This window comes from Vipera ursinii (assembly GCF_947247035.1).
Source record: "Vipera ursinii genome assembly, chromosome: 1".
Taxonomy (NCBI): domain Eukaryota; kingdom Metazoa; phylum Chordata; class Lepidosauria; order Squamata; family Viperidae; genus Vipera; species Vipera ursinii.
In genome coordinates, this window is record NC_139512.1 from 56,574,153 (window position 1) to 56,600,709 (window position 26,557).

Sequence of the window (26,557 nt, forward strand, 5' to 3'; positions counted from 1 at the left end):
ACTGGTAAAGAGACTATGTTTTACAGGTAAAACCCTCCTTGATATATTTGGGGATGGATGGATTGAAGAGGGAGAGAGAGAGAAAGATGTAACCATCTTGACCTCTAGATAGGATTTACCACATGGAAAACCTACGTGATAATATAATCAATGTCCTGACATGTGTCCCTTGCTGGGTATGATGGCTTGTGGTCTGCAGCCTGATTATACACAAGGCCACTTTCTTACAATAGACTCTGTCCATCCATCCACTCTGTGCCTGAAGAGAATACCTGCTGAGGCATGATGGAAATTCAGAGACAAATGCTTTCTGCAGAAACTTCCCCTTTGTAGAATGCCCTACCACCAGAAATAAGATCTGTATTTCTCAGTCTTGATTTTAAGCAAGCTGTTAAAAACTTGGCTTTTCCATGTATCTTCAAGATGGTGGAGTTAAGTTTGAATCTAATCATAACATGTATGAGGGCACTATCAGTACTGATGCAATTTACTGATTGTTTGGCAGATAGTTTATACTATCATTCTAAAGATATACACCACAGTACTGGTATTTTGATTATTTTTATATTATTGTAATTACTGTACTGATTTCTCTGCTCTAAACTGCTTAGAGTCTGAAGGACTGAAGCAGCATAAAGGCCTTGAAATAAATAGATGTATACGAGTTGTCTTCAGAGAGATGGACAGCATACAAGTTTGATAACTAAATAATGCCATATGAATTACTTTAAATTGGATATATTCTTATTTCCAGACTTGGCTATTATAATTTGACCTATGTGGGGCTCCCCTTGATTTTAAACACATATCTAGTATAGAACTGAGGATAATTTATTTATTTATTTATTTATTTATTTATTTATTTATTTATTTATTTGTTTGTTTGTTTTTATAAACCGCCCTTCTCCCGAGGGACTCGGGGCGGTGTACAGAGTAAGGTAGGTATACAGATTGAACAATAGTGAAAAACAATAGTAAAAACAACTGAGACCCCAATTAGAGCTATCAGGCCAGGCCGGACTGCTGGAACAGGTGAGTTTTTAAATCACGCCGGAAGGTGCGGAGGTCGGGGGCCATCCGGATTTCGGTTGGCAAGCAGTTCCAGAGGGCTGGTGCACCCACTGAGAATGCCCTCCCCCTGGGAGCCACCAGCCGACATTCCTTGAGCGGTGGCACCCTGAGGAGGCCCTCTCTGTGGGAGCGCACAGGACGGAGGGGTGTTGACGTTGGCAGAAGGTGCTCCCGTAGGTAGTCCAGACCCATGCCATGTAGGGCTTTGTATGTCATTGTTAGCACCTTGAATTTATCCCTTTGTAAAAAGCATTACAGTGGGCAATATCCAAGTAAAAATCAAAAAGCTTTAAAATTCTGTTGTGGCTTGGGTCCGGAAAACCTGAGAGAACACATCTGCCCATAAGACATCCGCCCTCCCAATTCAGTCTTTAAGATCATCTGAAAAGATTTGTCTACAATTTGTTATGGCATATCCAATAGCATCTCTTTATCAAGCCTTTTTTTCCCCTGTAGGAGCTCTACTTGTTTGTGATGATGGTAACCTAATCTTTTTGTTTCCTTTTTTAAAAAAGCCATGCAAAGAACCTACAAAAAGAGCTTTTCAACTGCTGGTTTTAGATTATCGGCAGGAAGGACAAGGGAGACGCGTCTTTCTTAACAGGTTGTTTATTGTTAGCCCGGACGAGAGAACAGGGAACAAACATGCCTTATATAGGCAGCTGTCAAACGGGACAGCAAATCAGCGGGGCGCATTTTCCCGCCAAGAACAGGGGGCCAATCGGTCAGCTGTTCGGGCAGAATCTCCCCAGAGACAGTGCTAGTGCTTTAGTTAGGCAGGGGAATCCCGTCAGCTGGTTTTGGCGCGCGGCCGGCGTTTTGACAGCTCGCCGCCGCTACTGCGCATGCGCTAACTTTGACAGCTTGCGGCGGCCGCCGGGGCCTGCCGCGGTTTTGACAGTTCAGACGGAAATGCGCATGTGCGCCGTTTGACAGCTGTCAAACGGCCGCGTGTGCTTGTAGGCCGCGTGGGCGGCTGCGCACATGTAGTCTTTTGACAGCTGTCAGTGCGGCCGCGTGAAAGCGGCCTATGACAGCTGTCATTGTGTTTTAATATAATGCACCCCTTTCCCCCCCCCCTTGAACTGAACACACAACTTGGAGTAACTTTCAACTGGTGTTGGAACTGTTCGGCGAACTTCCGGCCCATTCGAAATCCGCTAAGTATGCTGGCGGCCTCTTCTGACGAGTGGATCTGCGGGGTGCAGGTGCTTCCATGGTTTCGGGGGCTTCTACGGGGGGAATGGGCGGAGGGTCTGGGTGGCTCGGGATTTCTTCCGGGGAGTCGATGCTGGGGGGTTCCCAATTTCCGCCCGCCACTTCTGGCGTGTAGGAGTTGGGGGGTGACCGGGGGCGAAGCTGGTCTGCGTGCCTCCTAAATGTGAGTCCCCCGCCCGCGTTAATGGTGTAAGACAGGGGGCCGGTTTGATCAAGAACCACCCCCTGGGTCCATTTATCCCTTCCCCCATAATTTCGGGCCCAGACATTTTGTCCTTTAGAAAATGTTTTGTGTGGCAAGTTGTTGGTTCTTTCGGCCGCTGGCCTGTCTGGGTGTAGTCTATCGAGTCGAGTGACTAGTCGGCGACCCCATCTTAGTTCTGCTGGAGATTTGCCGGTGGTGGACACGGGAGTGGAGTGATGAGCGAGGAGGAAGCGGGCGAGTCGACGGTGCCAGTTTCCGACGATCATTCTGCGCAGAGAGTCTTTGGTGGTCTTTACCATGACCTCTGCGAGGCCATTACTGGACGGGTGGAACGGAGCCGATGTTGCGTGTCTAATACAGTTCCTCCTCGTGAAGATCTGGAAATCACGGGAGGTAAATTGAGGTCCGTTGTCAGTGATTATGACATCTGGTAGACTGTGGGTGGCAAAAACTCCCCTTAATGCTTGAATGGTGGCCTCTGATGTGGTGCTTGAAACCGGGAGAACCTCCAGCCATTTAGAGTAACTATCTACAATAATTAAAAAGGTTTGTCCCTGGAACGGTCCTGCGTAATCGAGGTGGATGCGGGACCAAGGATTGGAAGTGGTTTCCCATTTGTGGACTGGGGCGTGTGGAGGGGAGGGTCTGGTTTGCTGGCAGAGATAGCAGCCGGCTACGTGCTGCTCAATGTCCCTGTCTAAGGATGGCCACCAGATATAGCTGCGTGCCAGAGCCTTCATTTTTGAGATGCCCGGGTGGCCCTCATGTAGTGTTTGGAGAACTCTTGCTCTGTGGCATGAGGGGATTATTACCCTGCAGCCCCAAAGGATGCAGCCTAAATGTGTTGAAAGCTCTTGTCTTTTTGCAAAATAAGGTTGGATGGGGGGTGAGGGGCAGGTTGATTGCCAACCTGATGTGACCCATGAGAGTACCCTGCTGAGGGTGGGGTCCCTGGTTGTGGCAAGTGCAATGTCTTTAGCTGTTACTGGGCATTCTGTGAGTTCTTGTATGGCCAGGACTTGGCCGGCTGGAGCTGGATCAGGGTCTATTTGGGGCAGTGGGAGCCTGCTAAGGCCGTCTGCGTGGGACATTTCCTTTCCAGGCTTGTAGATTAACTGATAAGAGTAGGCAGAGAGGAATGTCGTCCAGCGAAGCATTCGCGGGGATAAAATTTGCGGGGTCTGGCGGTCCCATGTGAATATGCCCAGGAGAGGTTTGTGATCTGTATAGATTGTAAAAGGTCTGCCGTAGAGGTAATCGTGGAATTTTTTAATTCCGGCTACAATAGCCAGGGCTTCCTTATCTATTTGCGCGTAATTGCGCTCGGTTTTTGAAAGTGTCCTCGAGTAGTATGCGATTGGGGCTTGCGTGCCATCGTTAAGGGAGTGGCTGAGGACTGCCCCGATGCCATAAGGTGAAGCATCGCAGGCGATGCATAGAGGTTTGGTTTCGTTGTAGTGCGATATGGTTGTATCGCTGGAAAGTAATTGTTTTAGCTGTTTGAAGCTGTCATTGTGAAGTGGGGTCCACTTCCAGGGGGCCCCTTTGTCCAGGAGTCTATGAAGGGGTTCTGCTATTGTGGCTTTTCCGGGTAGAAATGAATGGTAAAAATTTAGGAGCCCTAGGAATGCCTGGAGCTCCGTTTTATTTTTAGGGGGGGGTGCGGCTTGTCTTGCTTGTATTTTTGCGTTGGTGGGGTGAATGCCTTTGCTGTCTATTTTGTACCCCAGGAACTCTGCGGAGGGTACTCCGATTGAGCACTTCTCACGTTTTAATTTTAAGCCAGCTGTGCGGAATCTTGAAAGGACTTCGTGCAGCCTGGTTGCTAGGGAGTGGGAGGAGTCGCCCGCGATGAGGACGTCATCAAAATACGGGCAGACTCCGGGGATGCCTTTGAGAGTGCGCTCCATGACTTCCTGGAATATTCCAGGTGCCATGGAGATGCCAAATTGGAGGCGGTTCACTTTGAACGCCCCTCTGTGCGTCACTATGGTTTGGGCCTCTGCGGTTTCCCTGGTTACAGGGAGTTGCAGGAAGGCATGTGCCAAGTCTAATTTGGCGAAAATGGAGCCGGACCCTATTTCTGATAGAACATCTCTTACTGACGGGACTGGGTACGCATGCGGGTTGAGTGCGCGGTTGAGGGTCGCTTTATAGTCTGCGCAGATTCTGACGTCACCATTGGGTTTGACAGGTGTCACTATGGGGGTTTCCCAAGTTCCGCTGTCAGTGGGTTCTAGGACTCCTAGTTTGAGCAAGCGGTCTAGTTCCCTGTCTATTTTTGGTTTTAGGGCGAAGGGAACTTTCCTGGCTTTTATTCTAATTGGTCCGACCTCTGGTTTGAACTTGAGGTCGATGGGGGGGCCATTGTATTTGCCCAGTGAGCCGTCAAACACATCCGCAAATTTTTTGCAGATATTTTCTAAAGAATCGGTTTGGATGCAGTGTGTCCCTTCGAGGCGAATGCCTAATGCCTCAAACCAATCTAGTCCTATTAAGCTAGTTCTTGGTTGCTTGGTTATTTGGGCTGTTAAGTGGCCTGAGAATTTTTTAAAATCGACTTTCAGGACGGCTTGTCCCTTTAAATCTATTTGCGCCCCTTGAAAATCTGCCAGCAAGACCCTGGAGGGTCGGATTGGAATGCGGTGATTTGTTTTGTTGGCTATCTTTTGGAGGGTGTCCCCTGACAGGATGGAAACGGAGGATCCTGAGTCGACCTCCATTTCACAGGGGATTCCCTGTATTTTGACCCACGTTCTAACTTTGGCTCTGGGGATGTTGTTAGCGGGAGTTTTTGTTAGGGAGCATACGGACCCTATAACCCTTGGTTGAGGGCGGGGAGGGACTGTCCTACCTGCGGGGATCTCGTCAAGGTCGTGGAGGGTCTCCCGGTTTAGGCTGCGACATGCTGATCGGATGTGGCCGGTCTTGCCACAGCCGTGGCACTTCGCGTTCCTAAACCTGCAGGTGGCTCGGGCATGGCTTCCGCCGCAACTGGCACACTTTGCTCTGGCGTTGGTCTGCGGCTTCTTCGTGTTGGGGCCCGATTGTCGGTCTTGGTTGCGGCTCCTTTCCCGGCCGGCGGTCATCCGGTTGAAGCGGGAGAGGATCGCATCGACCCCGGATTCGGGCTCTGGCGGCCCCTGGTCGAGCTCCCTGGCCTGATGGACAGAGTTGCCTGAGTTTTCGCCAAACGACTCGATTTCGTCGCGATGGCTGTCTTCGAACGCCATTATCTCCAGCGTGAGCTCTGCGAGGTCCATTGTGGGCTTTGCCACAAGCTTCCTCTGCAGACGCGGGTTCTGGAGACCGGCGATAACTTGATTGCGGATCCGGTCCTCCAGGTCGGGGAAATGGCATTTGCGGGTGGCGTGCCTGACGGTCGCGATGAAAGCAGTGGAGGTTTCCCCCGGCTGCTGCTTCCGTCGGGCGAAAGAGAGCCGCCAATACAGTTCTGACCGCCTTGGCATGAAGTGTTTGCTGAGGCGGTCCGTGAGCTCGGCATACGGAATGGTGGTGACCGGGTCCGGGCTGCAGAGGCCAACGGCGACATCATACACCGCTGGCCCGCTCAGGCATAGGAGCGCGGCGGCCTTGTGGCGGTCCTCCGTGATTTTATTCACAAGGAGGTACCCCTCGACCTGGCCCAAATGCGACTCCCATCCTTCGGGGTGCCGGACGTCGAACTCCCTTATGTGTCCTAGGTTTGCCATCCCGGGTCCGCGGTACTTCGGGCACCTGGAAGGTTGGCTTGTCCGGTCGGTGACTTAGCTAGTGACTTCAGCGGTTGACCGGACAGCAACGCTCCTGGCCCGTGACTTCAGCTAGTACCGGGATCCCACCTTCGTCGCCAGGTAGATTATCGGCAGGAAGGACAAGGGAGACGCGTCTTTCTTAACAGGTTGTTTATTGTTAGCCCGGACGAGAGAACAGGGAACAAACATGCCTTATATAGGCAGCTGTCAAACGGGACAGCAAATCAGCGGGGCGCGTTTTCCCGCCAAGAACAGGGGGCCAATCGGTCAGCTGTTCGGGCAGAATCTCCCCAGAGACAGTGCTAGTGCTTTAGTTAGGCAGGGAAATCCCGTCAGCTGGTTTTGGCGCGCGACCGGCGTTTTGACAGCTCGCCGCCACTACTGCGCATGCGCTAACTTTGACAGCTTGCGGCGGCCGCCGGGGCCTGCCGCGGTTTTGACAGTTCAGACGGAAATGCGCATGTGCGCCGTTTGACAGCTGTCAAACGGCCGCGTGTGCTTGTAGGCCGCGTGGGCGGCTGCGCACATGTAGTCTTTTGACAGCTGTCAGTGCGGCCGCGTGAAAGCGGCCTATGACAGCTGTCATTGTGTTTTAATATAATGCAGGTTTTAATTGTTTTAATATTTCAGGGGTTTTGATTTTATCTCTTATTGTAAGCTGCTGAGAGATTCATTAGGCAGTTGGTGTGATAACCTAACAATGAGTATGTATTGGAGACTCATTCTATCATTTTGGAACCCAGATGTTGAAGTTATATTTGTAGAACGTTCTCAGATATAAATCTACCATTATAAAAGACAGAGGATAGCAGACTTTTAAGCAGACCTTCCAAAGTAGATAGGTAGAGATATTCTGATTCTGTTTATCAGACTTCACACTAACTACAGCAATCTTGAATATTTTTTCTCTCCAGAAAATCACTCCCATATTCAGATACTAACAGCAGAAGCTTCACAGACTCAACATAGCTAGATCATATCTTTTTATTACAAAGAACTGTAAATGCAGTTCTGCTTGTTACAAAATCCAGCACTTGACATCAAACAGACAGATACATATGTTTATGTGTATATATCAATTTAACAACCCACTAAAGGGGATGTCCATTAAATCTGAATGACCATAAATTATGGTTGTATTTTATTGCATTAATTTATGCCATTTGCATTATTACATAGTTGTTGTCAATAATGTTATTTCCTGGAAGACCTCTATTTAACACACACATATTCATTTAATGGACATTAAATGGTGTGGGAACTGAATGAAAAAAATGTCCATTGCATCAGAGCAAAGGTCCATTAAGCCATGATTTGACTGTACATACAGTATCTCAGCCTAGGCTTTAAATCGTAGGCCATTTCCCCTGTTCTCTTGAGTCAACAGTCTTTTGACATTTCTTTTCCCTGTCATAATTATTAGATACATCTTCTGCACATTTACATAACAATTCTGTGTAGTCTCAAATCTCTGATTGTACTCACAACTTCATGAACTTATTTATTCATGAGGTTCCTAAGCTACTCCAATCAGTTATGATGGGCATAATAACTTATATCACTGAATATAGGATGTGTGTGTGTGTGTGTCTGTGTCTCTGTGTATGAGTGTATGGATGTATGGATACATCCATGCATGTATATGCCTCTCTCAAGAAGGTCCCTTTCTTCAGGCCCAAGGCTGAATGAAATTGTTGGGTATGTCAGCTTCAGGCAGGTGTGTAGTCGTGTTCTTTCCTCTTGAAAATGCAAGAAGGAAATTTTTAAATCACAAATGGCCAGAGGAGAAAATTCTCTCACCCACCCTACCCCCCATTGTTCATTGGGGCTGATATAAACAAAAAAGATATGCTATTTTACTTTTCCTTCCTAGGAAGGATCACCTTGTCACACCCACACCCACACATTATTTATAGATGGTTACAATGTATAAAGGTCACAATGTCAGTGAAAGAATGATTTGCCTCCAGAAGTTGTGAATGCTCCAAGAATGGACAACCATTTCTCTGATAAGGTGTAGGGCAGGGGTAGGCAACCTCGGCTCTTTTATGACTCATGGACTTCAACTCCCAGAATTCCTGAGCCAGCATGGCTGGCTCAGGAATTCTGGGTGTTGAAGTCCATGAGTCATAAAAGAGCCGAGGTTGCCTACCCCTGGTATAGGGTTTCCTGCTTGAGCAGGGAAATACGCTAGAAGACCCCCAAGGTCCCTTCCAATGTTGTTCTTCTATATATTCTGTATATTGACTTATTAGGAACACAAAACTACAAAGCATGAAGATGCTAGTTTTTGAAATGCTATCTTTTCCTTGGACTGGATGATAAAGGAAAATAGCAAAAAGGGTAGCCATTCTACTCATGAATACTAGCAGTTTATAATTATGAAGTTATTTCGTTACTTTTGTGAACATTTTTATAATGGACCAAGATAATTTTGAAACTTGCATGTTTAGCTTCAATATTTGTATTTTGTATTTCATTTACTGAAAAATTTAATAGAATGACCTAGAATGCAGAGGAATTTCAATCTGTAATTCATACTAAGCAATATTTCCTTTTACTTGTGTCCTATTTTAATGCTTCATATTTTGATTGGTCCATTCCACATCACTCTTTGTACATGTGAAGATTTACAATCAACATTGTATAGTGTTTTTAACAAGTTTGAAAAAGAACAAAGATATGTTATTCAGCTCTGCATTAAGTTCAGTATTTAGTTTACAGTGATGCTCTGCACATTTTTACCATATTATAATATATTCTTCACACTCAAGCCCTTATCAAGTCATTTAAACTGTATAAAATGACAACATTTACCGAACAATACTATGTATAAAAATATACAATGCATTTGATATGTGGAAGGTATGCAGGTAGTCCTTGAATTACGACTGTAATTAAGCCCACAATTTAGATCAGGGGTGTCAAACTGCCAGCCCGTGGGCTGGATGCATCATAGCAAAACCACGCCCACCCCATTGATAGCAATGGCAAAAAAGTCATGATACGTCGAGACATGTCATGTGATATTGCGAGTCTGACACCCCTGATTTAGACCATAAGACATCACAGTTGTAAAATGGGTCACCAGGTGACCAGATCCAATTTTATTATCTTCTTTGCAGTGGTTGTTAAGCAAACACAGCAGTCAGTAAGCAAATCCATTGAAGTACTGTAAATGCCTGTTTGGGGCAAAAATGTCAGGAATAAAAGTCACATGACTCTGGGAGAATGCAAACAACCACAAATATGGACAGGCTGATGAGTGCGCAAAATGCAATCATGAGGGAAGGGGGAAGATCTGGGTCCTTTGTAACTTTTTTGGGATTCATCATCATCCTAAGTTGAGTACTGGTAGTTCTCATCTTACAACCACAATTGAGCCCAAAATCTCTGTTGCTAAGCAAGACAGTTGTTAAGTGAATTTGTCTCATTTTATGACCTGTCTTGGCACAGTTGTTAAGTGAATCACCATAGTTAAGTTAGTAACATCTGGTTTTCCCAATGACTTTGCTTGTCAGAAGGTCGCAAAAGGTGATGACATGACCCAGGACACAGCGTCCATCATAGTGTAAATATGAACCAGTTGCCAAGCGGCCAAATTTTGATCATCTGACCACAGGGTTGTAAGTGTGAAAATGGTCATAAGTCACTTTTTGCAGTGTCGTTGTAACTTCGAATGGTCACTAAATGAACTGCTGTAAGTCAAGGACTAATTTTATCTGTAATTCTTTTTTTATAGGTTTTATTAATTTTTAAGAATTACAGTCTTTAGAGCTTAGTAAACATGTTGTCTGGGTTCACATATTTAAGATTAACTTCTTCAATATAAATCTATTCAGTACTGCACAATCCAGTATTTTTTCCCTGATCCTCCTTTCTTCCCCATACTTTTCCACTTTGTCCTCATTACACAATTACAATTGTTAGTACTATTGATGTATACAAAATTAGATATAGATATCTTCATCATATTTTACTAATATTTTAGAAATAACAATAATATCAATTCATAAGTCAATATCCTGTTTTTCGTGCTCTTTGATTTCCCATCAATATTTAAATTATCTTGGTCAGATCATTTTCTCAATATTAATTACATTTATATAGCAAAAAAAATTATTCAGACCAATCCTCTTATTTTAAAATTTCCCATATCAAAATAAAAAAAATTGCTATTTTAATTCTAAATCATATCTTCCATTAGAAAAATCTAGTTATATCTAAGGGTCATCCGTTCTTTCAATCATATTCAAACAGGTATATTAAACAGATAGTGCCACCTCTGATAGATCAAATCCTCAGTTTTTTTAAGTCTAACTCTCACTTTCTTTCTTTTCCAAGCAGCTTTCGAGGCCAAGGCAATTAAATCACCTAAGAATTTTCTTTCTATGTTTGTGAAAGCTGCTTAGCAAGAGAAAGACAATTTAGGTAGAGTAATTTTTGCGGGGAACTCCGCCCACCCACATTTCCTAGGCATTTCCTCTACCTGCTCTATGTTCCATTTTCTAGAATCTTCTTCCTTGTTATCAGGTGTATTTTGGAGAAAGGAGTGAAGGGTCTTTTGTATTTTAATTGTTATATGTAGGTCTTGCAGTATTTTGTTTGTGTGTGGCAGTCCATATTTTCCTTTTCCTATCTCCTCTATCTCTAGATCCATTTCTTTTGCTTCACCCTCTGATTTCTGGTTTATTTGTTCATACTTTGTGGTCGTCTGGGAGCTTTCCAGTTGTAGCTTCAATTTGGAGATTTGGTTCTTTATATTATCTAGGTTATTTTTAGTCTCATTATGGTTTCTTTTTATGTCCTCTTTGTGTGCAACAATTGTTTGATGAATTTGCTGTAGCATGGAAAATATTTCCTTCTGAAAGGTATTAGTTTTTTCTTGAGGCATCATCCCTAGAAATCCTCTAGTATCACCAGTCTCAGTAAGAATGGAACAAAATTTCCTCTAGTTTTCTGGTCTTTATATATAGCCTTTATAATCCAGTCCTAATAGCAATATTTTATAGTAATCCTTTGTCTCAAGTATCCTGAAAATTATCAGTCAGGCAAGGTTGTAATCCACAATGTTCCAGGTGTTCAAAATGTTCAATCTCCTGGCAGCCAGACGTATTCAAAAAGTCAAATTTTTCTTTCTTTCCCACTAGCTCTTGACATTAAAAGTCCAAGCTCAGTAGGTATTTATAGAAGATCAGGATGATAAATATGCCAAAATATTTTCCCTTATTGCCAGTTGTTTTCCCTTAAGCTGAAAATCACCAAGCAGCCAAGGAGCTAGTTATAGTGCTGTACTCAAATCCACCACTAGATGTCACTCAAAGTTCATTTTACACTCTTAAAACAAAGAGTTGATTTTTATATTTCGTATATTTCACCTCAATAATTTTTTTCCAAAGAGAAAATCTTAACAATTATCTCAGTTCTCAGATTTATCAAAACTGTAGCTTTCTATTACTTTCACTTCAGTATTATGTATTTGTTTCCCCCATGAACCCTGCTTCCGTTCACATCTGAAGGTTTTAAGCTTCTTGGGAGCCTTTCCAGGAAATTCAGTTGTAAAATAGTAAAGAAATGATCAATATTCTCACCCAGTCCAAACATGCTGTTTACGATGTGCTAATTAAAGCTTTTGTTCTTCGGTTGTCAGCAGCTAATGGCTGGCCACAGAGGTATGTCTGGTCTTTCCCTGCGAGTTTAGAAGGCTTTCCTTGGATTGAATGGAGAGATTGCTGTCTCTCCGTGATGGACAAGGCACCCCTCCTTCTTCATTGCCTCTTCATGGTGACTTTAGTTTAGGCCCTTTTCAGGACTTCTAGCAGGGCAAAATTGGGTGCAGAAGACAGAGCTCTGCCTTCCTGCATCCTGTCTCACCGCAACACAAAACCAGAAGTCTTATCTGTAATTCTTTTTAGCTTGATTAACCTGAATTCTTGAATCAAGACATTGATATGAATTTTTTAATTAGAATATTCTTTTTAATGTTTCTGAATAATATGAAAAACATTCTTACATTGAAAAGTCTTCAACAGAATTATGATTACATCTATAACATTAAATTATTAATCATTAATTATTCTCTTGAACAATTGTTCTGTTTCTATTTATTTTATTGATTTATTTGCTGTCCATCTCTCTGTGGGGCTACTCTGGTTGGCTTACAATGGTAGAATGTAAAAATTATTTTAAAATGTAAATATAACAATAGTAAAACAATGAAACAATAAAATAAATAATGAAAATACAGCTATATGAATTAAAAGATGGGTGGGAGGAAACAGGGCACGTAGCAGGCAAGTGGGGTCAGATATTAGTCCAATAGCCACCTTCAGTGTGGTATTCCCCCATTAGGTCCCCAGGCCAACTGGCAGAGCCAAGTCTTCAGATTCTCATGGAAGGGCAGGAGGGTGGGGGCAGACTTCACCCCAGGGACAGGATGTTTCAGAGGATGGGTGCTAGGGCAGAGAGGGCTCTTCTCTTGGATACTGCCAACCAGGGCTCCTTGACTGACAGGATCAACACTAGGCCTCCTTTGCTGGCAGGAGTGGAACAGGCCTGCCCAAGTAGGACAAGATGGTTCATAATTAATCAAGACCCATGCCATGGAGGGCTTTAAAGGTCATAACCAATACCCTGAACTGCACCCAGAAGCAAACAGGCAGCCAGTTTAGCTCATGCAACAGCAGTGTAACATGGGCCGTTGTAGGAGCATCAAAGATTGCTCACACTGCTGCACTTTGCACCAGCTGAAGCTTCCAATTGCATTTCAGAGATGGCCCCATGCAGAACATATTGAAGTAATCTAGACAAGAAATGTCTAGGGCTTGAGTGACTCAGCACAGGGAGTCACCAGGGACTGATTCTTTTATCTTGGAGAGTGTGTGGTTTTGTGTGCTGCCTGCATCCCACAGATGGGCTTTGCTTGTTTGTGCAGACTGGTTGTTGGCATGCCGCGGCCTGGTACCAGTCCATGGACACAGGTTGGGGACCTGTGATTTAGCAGGAGTCGTGAGTCCAGAAGAACTTCTAAGTTGTAAACTGGGTCTGAAGGGGGTAGTGCAACCTGTCCAGAACTAAAGATGTTAAAGATTTGGCTCTTGACACTCCATGCACCTAATGCCACTTAGTCTTGCTAGGGTTCAGTCCTAACCTATTGTCCCCAGTGGTGGGATTCAAATATGTGAACAACCAGTTCTCTGTGTGGATGCTGCTTCTGGAAGTCCATTCTGGGCCTGGGCAACAAAAAATTAGCTACCGGTTCTGCCGAAGTGGTGCGAACCAGCTGAATCCCACTACTGGTTGTCCCCCATCCATGCTCCCACAGCCTCCAGGCACCATGAAAGGTAGCAACAGCATCACTCAGGTCACCAGATGTGGAGATGTAAAGTTGAGTATCTTCAGCATAACGATGATACATCAACACATGGTGATGGATGATCTCACCCATAGACTTCATGCAGATGTTAAACAGGAGTGGGGAGAGTACTGAACCCTGCAGAATGCCACAAGAATGTGGCAGGGGCCAGATCTCTCATGGCCTATCAACAGCAATCAGGACCAGCTTTGGAGAAAGGAACCAAGCCAGCACAGAATTGTGTTGTCTAGCCCCAAACCCTGAAGCCAGTCCAAAATGATACCATAGTTGATGGTATCAAAGGCTGCTGAGAGCTCAAGGAGATAACAAGTAGTTAACCATTTTATTTATTAATGAAATAGAGCAAACAATGTAATTCAGTCATACTCACAATATATTTTCTTCTAAATGTTAATTTCAAGATGGCTTTATTAGAAGATGTCTTAGTAAGTGCATTTTATTGTAGAGCATTGCACAGGTAGATATTTCATACAATGTGCTACTTATTAATTAAAAGCATTCTATAATTATCTCAACTGCTTAAGTTCTATCCTTGATTTAATGACCATTCATTTAGCAGCCATTCTAAGTTACCACAGTAATGGTGAAAAATTCCAGTCCACTCAGTTACGACTAATCCTCAAACTTATGACCATTGCATCACCCTTATAGTCGCGTGATTGCAATTTGGGTGCTTGACAACTGACTCACGTTTACAACCAGTTGCAGGATCCTGCGATCACATGATCATGATTTGCGAGCCCATTCGGAAGATCAACAACACCAACCACTTAACAAACACAGATTTGCTTAGCAACCATGATCATTCACTTAACAACTATCATGAAAATGGTATTAAAATTGGATCTGACTCGATTACAATGACTCACAACCACTTGTAATAGAATGTCATTATTTCTTCAGTGAGGGATCTCTTTCACTGTTAATACTTCTGAATCTTTAAAAGATTGAGTGATAAATTTCAAAACTACCCTTATTTAGTTTATAGTAGTGCATGATTTTTATATATTCCCTCCATATATACTTTCCTGGGGTTCATTATTATGACAACATTCAGTTGAAGGGCAAATGTAGTATTAAAACAGATACATAAGCTCTGCCAGCTTTGCAATTTGCATGATTAATTTCAACACCAGCAACCCAAACATTGCTTACACAGAGATGTTCCGGTCATGTATCCAGTTCCACATTTGCAAGGCTTTCCTCTTCCACATGATCCTATTTAATGCAATACACTAAATGCTGCCAAGGCTTCCCTGAACCTGGATTCCCTGATATACAAAACTTCTTACAATATGAGGAGAGATGGAGTGTTCATCCAGCTATTGACTCCAGCTAATCAATACTCTTCACAGTCAACTTGTATTGTCTCTCCAGAGAAGGAGAGGTACTTCTACATTATCAGTGCTGAGAGTACTTCCAAAGAGATCCTAATCTTCTATAAATGATATATCTGTCATAGAAAAAATACTCAAAATATCACCCATAGAAGCATACTTAGTTTCGTCACATCTGGCTGTTAGAGTTCATTGCTAAACAAGAAGATCTGCATGAAAATTCTGCTTGTGTTTGCTTGAAAATGAGTCAAATTCTTGCAGAAGTAGGGATCGTGATTATGCTATTGGGGAGGTAAGAAACCATTTTTCTGTCAGAGGTTGAATTCTGTTAGGGAAATGGGAACTGAAGTCAGCCTGTCCAGAACCAGAAGTGGATAGGGCTATTAGTTTCTGATATCTTCTTTCCTTCTCTTATGGAAGGGGCAGTTCTTATCAAGGCAGGAAATTTGAAGTGAGGCCAGAATTTAAGGACTCACATTGGATTAGGGCTTATGCAAACATAGCTTTGGATGCAAAAAATCTGGCTTTAGCCTGATGAAGTATCATAGGAAAATGATCACAAAAAAGCACATAGTCCTAAGCATGTATACTCAGAAATAAATCTTATGATTCAATAGGATTTATGGCCACGCAAGTATGGATAGAATTACAGCCTTAACCTAATTTACGGCCTTTTACTTGTTTGTGCCCTGTGCTATTTCTAAAATCTGTTAGAAAGGAGATGGATTAGGGCAGTTTGATAGCCAGGTTGTATTAAATATATGCACAGTGCAGAGAGTCCTTTCATCAGTATTTTTATATTTGTTATAAACAGGCATCTTTGCACACGTTAGCTGAAATTGTTATTAGCAATATATATATTAGCTATATTTTGATTTATACTGTGATGATTTCTTTAATTTAAAAATTAGCTACATATACTTCAAAAACAAAATACTTTGGAACTTTAAAAGAGCAGCCAATTGTAAGCAATCTCCCAAAGCAAAAATAAAGCAAACGCCATATCCTTGAAGTGAATTATGACATGTCACATTTTTAAAGAAAATATTGGCAAATAGGAGTATTTTAACTGTTTTCAAGGATAAAACAACAAAACCATGCTTGATTACTAATAGTGAGACCTAAGCTATGCTAAAGCTAACTATTCTATAATTATGTAATGAACTAGCTACTGAAAAATGACATGATTAAATAGTACAACATACAATCATTTGCTTTCAATTATATCAATGTATCTTTTTCTGTCCCTGGAGTCAGGCAGAAATATTGTTTTTTTAAATGCCTCTATTAAATAGGGCACCAATAATAAAAGATGAGTGTCCTAATAAGCTCATTTACATAGTATATATCACATACTACAAAACTATTCTCTCCAAACAGCTTTGCTCATATGTTTGTCTCCTGATCACCATCCATCTTGCAAATATTGCAGAGTACTTTTTTAAAAGCATGCTGTTGTTTTCATAGCTGTCCTTGGAAATATGTTGTAGAATTTCCCTTATTAATCTGTTTGAAATTGTTCTTTGTAATTACAGGGGAGAAAGTTTGGTTATAATATGCTTGCCGTCAGTTTTTATTAGGATGATGGTTGAAGGAAAAATCTCAGAATGACATTTTGGAAATACTGCCTAATTGCAAGTTAAGAACAAGGAATGACAGTTTAAAAGACATCATGAGTTCTTTTTTTCAAAAAGTGAACTGTATTTTTTTTCTGTTTAAGAAACAAAGCTTTTATACTATTATCCACCAAACTGAAAATCTCCCTTGCCAAGATTCTTTTGTAAAAGTGCAAGATCTCACTGACAAGTTTTGAAATGGCATGTGACATTTAGTATTAAAAATATCCACATTTGTAATCAAGACCTTATTTTCCTTTCTTGGCCCATTCACAGGTGAAAAAATGTGAATGCTATGCCACATAAAATGCTACATTTTAACAAAAATTATTTTAAATATGTTTGATTGTTTAAGAATTATCCATGACTCATTGCTATTCAGGTTAAATAATGTAAAGATAATCACTCCTGTCAAATTACAGGCTTTGAAATATAAGCATATAAGTACACTATAAAATACCATAAATTACTTGAAAACAATTAAATTTCTTGCACCATTAGCCAATAAATGGCATCTATATTTATCCCAGATCATCTCCAAAAGCATGTCATATAGACAGAGATATACTGAATGACTAACCAAACATGTTTTTTTTTAAATTTCTCCATCTTACATCTTATGCTTAGGTAAAATTTTTAAACCTGTTCTTACTTTGTAAACTGTTTTTATTTAAAGAATATTCTTTATTGTAATCATATTTATGCTACACAGCAAGGGAGGATCTAATGCTAATGCCATGCTAATGTACTGATATTTAGTACATGTTCCTATGTTATTAGCAGTCCACTATACCACTCTGGAAAAAAATCTATTAAAATTCTAATCATATAATTTAATATGAAGATTAAGTTATTCTGAAAGAAAATTCTAATAGATATAAATTCTATACATTATTAATGAATTGTTGGCAGCTATGACTATGTCCAACTAGAATAAAAATATAATTTCATCAATCCATTAAAACATCAATCTACTTTAACAGGTACAGCAATCAGCCATATTGTTAACATTAAATATATTGAAGTAGTAGACAGCTGCTGTCTTTTACGACTGACTATCAACAATAGCCAGTTTGGTCTAATGGCCAATGCACCATTTTAGAAACTAGATGACTGTGAGTTCTAGTCCTGCCTTTGGCATGAAAGCCCAACTGGATGACCAACTTGAGTCAGTGACTCTCTCTCTGCCTAACTCCCCTCACAGGGTTGCTGTTCTGGGAAAACAAGGAGGAGGAAAGAGTATTAGATATGTTCATCAGCTTGAGTTATTTATAAAAATAATAAAGGTGAGGTTAAAATAAGAAAATAAAATAAAATAAGTCTGCAGTCAAGAAATATGCTACAGACTAGCACTAGCACTAGACTAGACTAGATATTCAGACGCCATGACACATCCATACTTACAAATATCTGAATTGTGCAGGGAATGGTTTTCCATGTAACATGTTACCGAAGCAAAAATTGGACAGTGAAGAAGCAGGAGAAAAATAGTACTGATACTATTTTAAATTTGGTATTGGTGAAAACGCCTAAAAATACCATAGATACTCAAGAAAGTGAAAAAATGAACCACTGATCCAGAGATCCACTTGAAACCCAAATAACCAGTCTCAAATTATTATATTTTGGGCATATTATGTGAAGTTTCCTTGAAAAGATAACAATGGTTTGAAAGAAAGAAAAGTACCAGTAGCAAAAAGGTTGAACTTGATTACAGTAGCAATGAGTGCATCTTTGGAGGATCAAAAGGGGCAAGACAATTGCTAATAGTTATTAATAATTATTAATAATTTAATTTGTATACCGCCCTTCTCCCGAAGGACTCAGGGTGGTGAACAGGGCAATACATAATAAAAAACAGAATACAAAAATTAAAAGTGATTAAACCGTTATGCCCGTAATAATTAATACATATTAAAAATTAAAACTAATTATAAAAACCCAACCCCATCCCGTCAGACCAGGCCAGCTTGTTCAAAAAAGAAGGTTTTGAGATCGCGCCGGAAGGAGCGAAGGTCGGGGGCCAAACGGAGCTCGACCGGTAAGCGGTTCCAAAGGTCTGGCGCGCCCACAGAGAACGCTCTCCCCCTGGGGGCCACCAATTGGCATTCTTTGATTGGAGGCACCCTGAGGAGGCCCTCAAGGGAATATAAATAGCTATCTTGATAAGATCTTTGAAAAAAGGTCTTGGTATACTAGTTGATGACAAACTAAACTAAACTTGAGTGTGCCATGGCTGCAAAAAAGGAAAATGTGACTGTAGGGAGTGTCAACTAGAAATGAAGTTCTACAAAGAGAGATTTACCATTTGGCTTGAGAAGTCCGAAAGGACATGTGGTAGCACTCTACAAATACTTAAAAGAATATAATGCAGAAAAAAGGTCAATTTCCATTGATTAAAGAACAGCACACAAAATATGAATTACAAGAAGGCAGGTTCTGAGGGAATGTTAAGAAATTCATCTTAGCAGTTGGAACAATTTGATTGTGAAACTAATTACCCCAAGAAATAACAAGTTCTCCTTCACTGAATGAGCTTAAAAAAGCCATGTATTTTTTTTTACAGTTATTTATTAGATTTATATCCTGCTTTCCCTTCTGGAGTGTACTGAGGCAGTGTACAGAATTTATCTGCAGATCTAATTCTACTACTTATGTGTATCCAGCTTTTCTCTAGATATCTGCAATTTGAGCAAATTGTTCCAGAAAACTTGAAAATGTTTTCAGCTAAATACACTCTAAAATTTCCCTGTGAGTGGAAATCCTTGTATTTTTAACAATGAATTCATCCTTATATTTAGTGTTTTGAAAAGTTCTGACACATTTGCAGTACAGGTAGTCCTCAAATTACAAGCATTAGTTTAGCAATTATTTGAAGTCACAAAGCATTGAAAAAAGTGACTTATGACTTATAGCAATAGCACGTAGACTTATATACCACTTCACAGTGCTTTACAGCCCTCTCTGAGTGGTTTTACAGAGTCAACATATTTTCCCCAACAATCTGGATCCTTAATTTTATTGACCTCAGAAGGATGGAAGGCTGAGTCAACCTTGAGCTGGTGAGGATTGAACTCCTGGCAGTGAGCAGAGTCAGCCTGCAATACCGCATTCTAACCACTGTGCCACCATTACAGCATCCCTACAAAATTCAGGTGCTTGACAACCAATGTACTGTATATGGTGTTTGGCTTCCAACAAGCAAAGTCAATGGGGCAAGGCAAATTTACTAAACCACAGGATTCACTTAACAGCTGCAAAGATTTGCTTAACAGCAATGGCAAGAAAGTTTGTAAAATTGGTGACAACTCACTTAACAACCAGCTTGCTTAGCAATGGAAATTCTGGTCTCAGTTGTGTAAATCAAGGACTATCTGTATGCAGTTTTAACAGATAAATCAAAATGTTTAAAAGATTGATCTTTGCTCAACATGTTAAATTACTATACAGTTTCAGCATCTTTAAATAATGATCAGTTCCTTTTTTCAAATTTCATCTTTCTACGGAACTAATACAATGCAAAATGAAAACCAAAATTAAAGAATTGTCCTTTTTTACAAAATAAATACTGTCTGTTAGAATATTAAAAACTATTCTGAAATCATGGTCCATATATCATAGACAAATCCAATATTATTGTATTTTTGCTAAATTAAATTCTAACTAAGTTCTTGAAAATTTTCTAAAACCTTTATTGAAAATACATGTGTTATATATTTTATAGTCTTAAATACAGCAGGTTTTATCTTGCATCAAGTGTCTTGTAGGAATTTGATTTGAAAATTTTCTTAATCTGGACATTAAATTTAAGGAGACAAAGGAGGCTAAAAGATTGGACCTATGGTATACCTCTGCAAAGAATACGTGTACTCACTGTAGCCAATGTATAATTGTCCTCTATAATCTGATGGTTTAATTTTGAAACAAATAATATATGAAACCTGTCTTATTAATGAGCTGAATAATGACGTGATTTACATAGGACTTGGTCAACAGCTATTTTCACCACTTGATTAATTTGAGGATAAAATTAAAAGTTGTAGCCGAGTCTTTAACACTGTGGCTTGATCTGCTGCCATATCACAAAAGTCACTCCTGCACATCCTTTAGTATTCATCTATCAAAAGGGTACAATGTCAGTAAAGTCCCATTCTGCATTTTCCCTTTAAAAAATCCTTTTCTGAGTTCCCCCAAAGTCAAATATGATCCTCCCATATATGCTCAATGGCAACTTCTATTATGCTTTTACGATGGTTATGATGTAGATAAAACAATACAATTATATATATATATATTCTGCTGTCAGAGTTGCCATCCTTGATCAACATTTTTGTTGATTAACAAGGCTCAATCTGTGCCCGAACATTGGCTATTGGGCAACTAGCTAATGACAAATCTCAACCTATACAGCCAAGGTGCTGTTTCACTTCTATCAATTGGTCACAGCACTGTACTAATACAAAACCAGCTGCATGCTTTTTCCTTTTTCTCTTATTTATGCTAAACATATGCAAGAGTAACTTACTACTAAAAATCACACAATGAGTCTTCATTAAGCTGGATAGAGTATACAGAATTCAGTACTGAATGCAATGAGACAGTTATAAGGAGTCAGGACGTAAGACTGAAATTATTTTGGCCCTTGCAAATGTTTATGTACAGAAAGATTTATGTTTAAAATGAAGCTCTGTAACAGAAAAGGCAATGTCTTCATATAAATGTGCAGAAATTATATGTTCACGATTGACTATGCAGGTAACAGCATAGAACACATATGCATTTCATATTCTATATTGTTCCAAAAATCAACCCAGTTTGCATCAATGCTTTTTTATTACCTTAAAGTACTGCAGTTGCTTCTCTGCATTCATTGTTCCTTCATTTTCTTGCCTCAGACAGGAATTAAAGATAAAAAGCTCAGTATCTCTCAGCCACCCTTTCAGTTCTTTTATTCTGACTTCCAGCTGCCTTACTAGGCTGCCACTTTCAGGGGACAGCAAGTCACGTGATCCTAACCCGCTGTGCCCCACCAATGAGTCTTGAATCTTCTCTTGTAACGTTTTCTAATGGAACAGAGAAAGAAAACATAGATTAATCTAAGGTTCTAAAGTACATATATATAAAACTGGCTAGAAAGCAACCAAATTAGTCACTCTAACTCCTGATTTATCTTATGCATGTTTTTTAAATATTCTGCTGAAATCAGCATGGCTCAATCCCAGTAAGTAGATACAGAACAGGTTTTAGTGTTTTTAGTATATTTCTAATAGATTCTTATCAAAATACAATCTGAGCCGATAACTGAATTGCTTTGGGGTAAACAGTTCTCAAATAAGTTTGATCATCAATAGAAGCTTATGGGTATAATATTCTAGTTATAACCTTCTTTTTCGAACAAGCTGGCCTGGTCTGACGGGATGGGGTTGGGTTTTTATAAATAGTTTTAATTTTAATATGTATTAATTATTACGGGCATAATGGTTTAATTACTTTTTAATTTTTGTATTCTGTTTTTATTATGTATTGCCCTGTTCACCACCCTGAGTCCTTCGGGAGAAGGGCGGTATACAAATTAAATTATAAAAAAAATTATATAAAAAATTATATATTATATAACCTAATTATATATTATATAATTATAAACCTAATATGTATATATATATAGTCAAATGTGTTATACAAAGCTGAAATATAGATATTAAGCTATGATTTGAAGTTGCCATAATGCTGGAGTTATACAGTTTGTTGAATCCATGGCTCATCATGAATGTTTGATTCTCACAAACCAATAAGAACTGGTTTGGATAAAAAAAACTGCAAATAGACCTATGACTGAAGATCTACGTTTCCACTTAAAATTATTACAATTATTTATCTTTCATTAAAGGTTTCTGTTGAGGGCTAGATATACCTTGGATGGTGTGATATAATAGCAAAGAAGACTTAGAGCTAGGAGACAAGGGAGAAAGAAATTCAAGCGAAGGAGGTATCTCCCTACCCAAAGAAAAATGCCTTTTTCTACAACATTTTGTATCAGAGTCATTGTTTTCTTAACTTCATGTATAACAAGACATATGAAATGATATGAGATAACTGATTACTTTGCTCAGGAGTTTATAATTTAAATTAATTACAATTAAGAATGCAATAATGGTGTTCTCCACATGCTTTGTAATACAGCTCCCAAGCTCTGAAAATATTCCCTATTCTTCCTGGAGCTTCTCAAAGTTATGGTCTAAAACAGACATGTCAAACACAAGGCCCGGGGGCCGGATCCGGCCCGCGAAGTGGTTTCATGTGGCCCGCGAAGCCACCCTGGAAACAGTGAGGGACCGGCCCCCACTGCCTTGGCCCTGGTCCAGAGACTCTCCTTCTACCAGAGACCCCCAGATCTGTCCCACTCCTGCCCAGGCCCCCATAGGCACCCTTGATGCGAACGATGTGGAGCTGGCCACGCCCACCCAGTAGGCCATACGCACTCTAGCCATGCTCATCCAGTAGGCCACGCCCACCCTGGCCATACCCACCCAGCCCCTTGAGGGCAACCGCAATGCTGATGTGGCCCTCAATGAAATTGAGTTTGACACCCCTGGTCTAAAACAACTAGGTGGATGTAGATTGTGCACTCTGATCTAGGTGAACTAAAATTGTAACAAGAAATTTTAACTAGAATTCTATAATGAAATAGGAAATAGACTACATGGGAAGTTTTAAATAACTGAACATTTCAATGATGCTGGATAGTGAAGGCTTAGACTTAGACTTACAGTAGAGAAGATATACTGAAATCAATGGAATCAATGGAATTTAACTTAACTGCTGTTTTTCAGTAGGATTCAGTAGGATTTACAAATAGGAAGTACAGAAACACAAAATGGTTCCAGTCTACCACAATTATGTTTACTTCTGTCAGTTTTCTCAATTATTTATTTAAAATGCTAATTTTAATATATTAAAATATCTGTACATTTTGTGTTTTTGTACTTTTACAAAACACGCTCATGAAATAAGTAGATAAGCTTTCAAATACAAGAGCATCTGTAATCATAGAATATGTATTCAGTGAAGCAGGTTGATCTGGGACATGAGTGCCAGCTTGTCATTGTGTAAATAATAAATGCATAAGGGGAACTGATAAGGTGCCACAAGGTATGGCCATATGAAAAACCAGTAAGGGAAAATAAAAAGACCGGATGCCACAAACTACATGGGATGGTCGTGACAGATTTACTAGTTCACAAAGATATAGGACGGACATTTTTCTATGTTTTTTTAAAATATTTTTTTCATTCAGAATTTATTGTGAGTCATCTTATTTGGCCTTAGAATCACTTCGATTTGTTGTACTGATAGGGTTAATATTAGCATATATCTTAGCTCTTAGATTGCAGAGTTATAAGTCAATTTATTGGGATTTATTGGTGATTCCAATTAAATGATGCCAGTTCTTAGATTCTGTAGAGATTCTCACCAATCTACTTGTGTACCAACCAATCCTTTTATTTCAACAAAAAAGGAGGGGGAAATGGGATTGCAGGAATCTAAAATTCAGCTAGCTTTCTTCTCGTACCCAAGACAACCTACTCCATCATACATTGTTTTAAAAGTGTTTATATGGCAGAGATCATCAAAGAATAGTTTAATCTTTGCTCCTGTTAGGTCTGAAAATGGATACCGATATAGATGTATGTATGTATGTATGTATGTATGTATGTATGTATGTATGTATGTGTTATTATATTTATCTGGGTATTTCTATGTATTAGGCTACTATTTGATTATTTATCACTATCAAATTTTATATAAAATTACTTGGATTAAGTTTCACTTGGGCTAATTTAGGTAATAGCTAAATAAGAGGCATTAAAGACTAGGTTTTGACTGTAATTACAATGACTCAAAGTACTTTAAAATTATGTGAATGTTGCATAGTAATTGGAGTTATTGCTATCAAGGCTTCCAAAAGCTAGACTTTCTTTGCCTGCAATAATCAATGAATTATTAAAGGGAGAGTAAGTTAAGATTAGTCCCATTCAAATCAGTGAAATGGGAAATAAGTGTTTTGAGAATTTAACAGCCTAACAATAGGCTTTGAAATACATACTGAATTAAATCAACAGATACTCATCTATTCTCAAACATTGTGCAAATAATGTGTTTGGGAGATCGTAACAGAATAAAACAAGCATTCTTGGCAACACCCTTCTATTTTGATGGCTCAAATATTGATAATTTGAAGGCTCTCAGTGGAATCCAGCTTTAGCTATTGTTTTTACACTGTAACAAAAGTAGCAGCAGGAGGTGAAATCAATGCCCTTGGTGGGTAGGGTCACAAAAAAGAATTTATTGCCACTTTTTTGTTCTGGAACAGTTTGCAATCATAAATTCTTCATAAACAGAATACTTCAGAGAATGGTCCGTCTTCATAAATATACGACAGAGGACATCAATTTCATTTAATTCACAATTTGTGTCAGCACAGCAGATGCCAATGCCTGCCTTGATAGGGTTGTTTAATATGCAATTGAGACTGAGTAATATTCAGCACAGGGGACAAAATTTCACAGATTAAACTGTACGCACCACTGACATTTCATTCTAATGTATTTCCATTCCACACTGTTCACCTTAGATGAAAGTAATATTAAAAACCATATCTCTCTATTTTACCATTGTTAGAAGTTAAAATCCTTGTCTTTAATTTTTTTATGCCAATTAAAAGTAATCATGCCAATTAAACAGTATGCATGGTGTTGTTAGTTTCCACAGTTTTTCTTATTAAATTAAAGAAAACTCCATCAAAAACTGCTCATTAGACGTGAAATTTCATTTAAGAAGAAAAAGCAACTTTTTTTGTAAATGCAGAAATTAATTTGAAAAAGTAATATAAAATTGCTTCTTGATAGAAAAAGAAAGGACCTTTAAAATTCATTTTAAATGGCAGAGTGGTCTTTTATTTCTGTTTTAAAATCTGATTATTTTAATGAAGGAAAGTTGATTAATTGCTTTTATGACAGACTGTATATGCTTCTGGGGTAACCAAGAATTTAGGATTGTTCTTGAAATACACTGATTTAAAAAGATGAACAATTAATTTTGAATGCCCAAGGGGAATTTGAGTTTGCTATAAAATAGTCCTTTCCACATCACACAAAATCTACCTTGCTAGTGGAAGGAACTTGGAAAGAGAGAACTGTTATATGACATAGTGATTGCTTCTTCCTAATGAAAACAAAAGAAACAGAATTAGAAATACTATTGCTGCTGAATATGATTAAAAACTTGGGGATTCCTAAAGCAGCTGTTGGAAACATAATCTTATGCAGTGCTTTTTTTGTAAAAGAAAAAGGTGCCGGAACTCACACATGTCATACAACCCGCCTTGCCTACCCTACAAGGTTCCATCCAAAAAAGGTGCCGGAACTCTGTTCTGAGCGTTCAATGAGAAAAAAAGCCCTGATCTTATGCCACCCTGAGCAGATGATCAATGCTATACAAACTCATCATATCAAATATCCACCCATTCAGCATAGTATGTGTAATTCTTTTTCTGATCTGAGTGTTTTCAGTAAGCAATATGTGGCCAAAGTATATGGACAGAGGCAAATATATGTTTCCAAAACTATGGAAACATCATTGGTCTATAGACATTGGCATCAAGGAATATTCTGTAACTGTTAAGGACAGAAACTTTTCTCCCAATAAAATATTGCATTTTTATATTGCAGTATTTAAATGTTTCAAACTAAAAGTGCATTTTCCCCCCAAAAGATACTTTGATCTATGAAAAGTAGTAAATGTACAGAAATTTGCTTTTTGCGTGGTAGGCTGAGTGCAGAATTCTGAGAAGTGGATCTCTGCATGGAGAGTTCATGTATTTTGGCCATATATTAGTTACTGGAAACATTACATGTGATGTTGTCTATGCAACATGTCAAAAATGGTAGCTTATATAGAAGCCTGATAGGGATATTTTTCTG

At 39.7% G+C, this 26,557-nt stretch overlaps 1 protein-coding gene across 1 annotated transcript in view; it reads right to left on the minus strand.

The window, feature by feature from the left end:
- The window catches only part of AKAP6 (A-kinase anchoring protein 6), a gene marked incomplete at its 5' end in the record, with an annotated part of 248,277 nt that overhangs the window by 34,487 nt on the left and 187,233 nt on the right, over positions 1-26,557 (minus strand). The window contains one exon of the mRNA XM_083352382.1: positions 21,416-21,640. Within this exon, the coding sequence (XP_083208508.1) occupies positions 21,416-21,640 (225 nt within the window). The remainder of the gene's footprint in view (positions 1-21,415; positions 21,641-26,557) is intronic.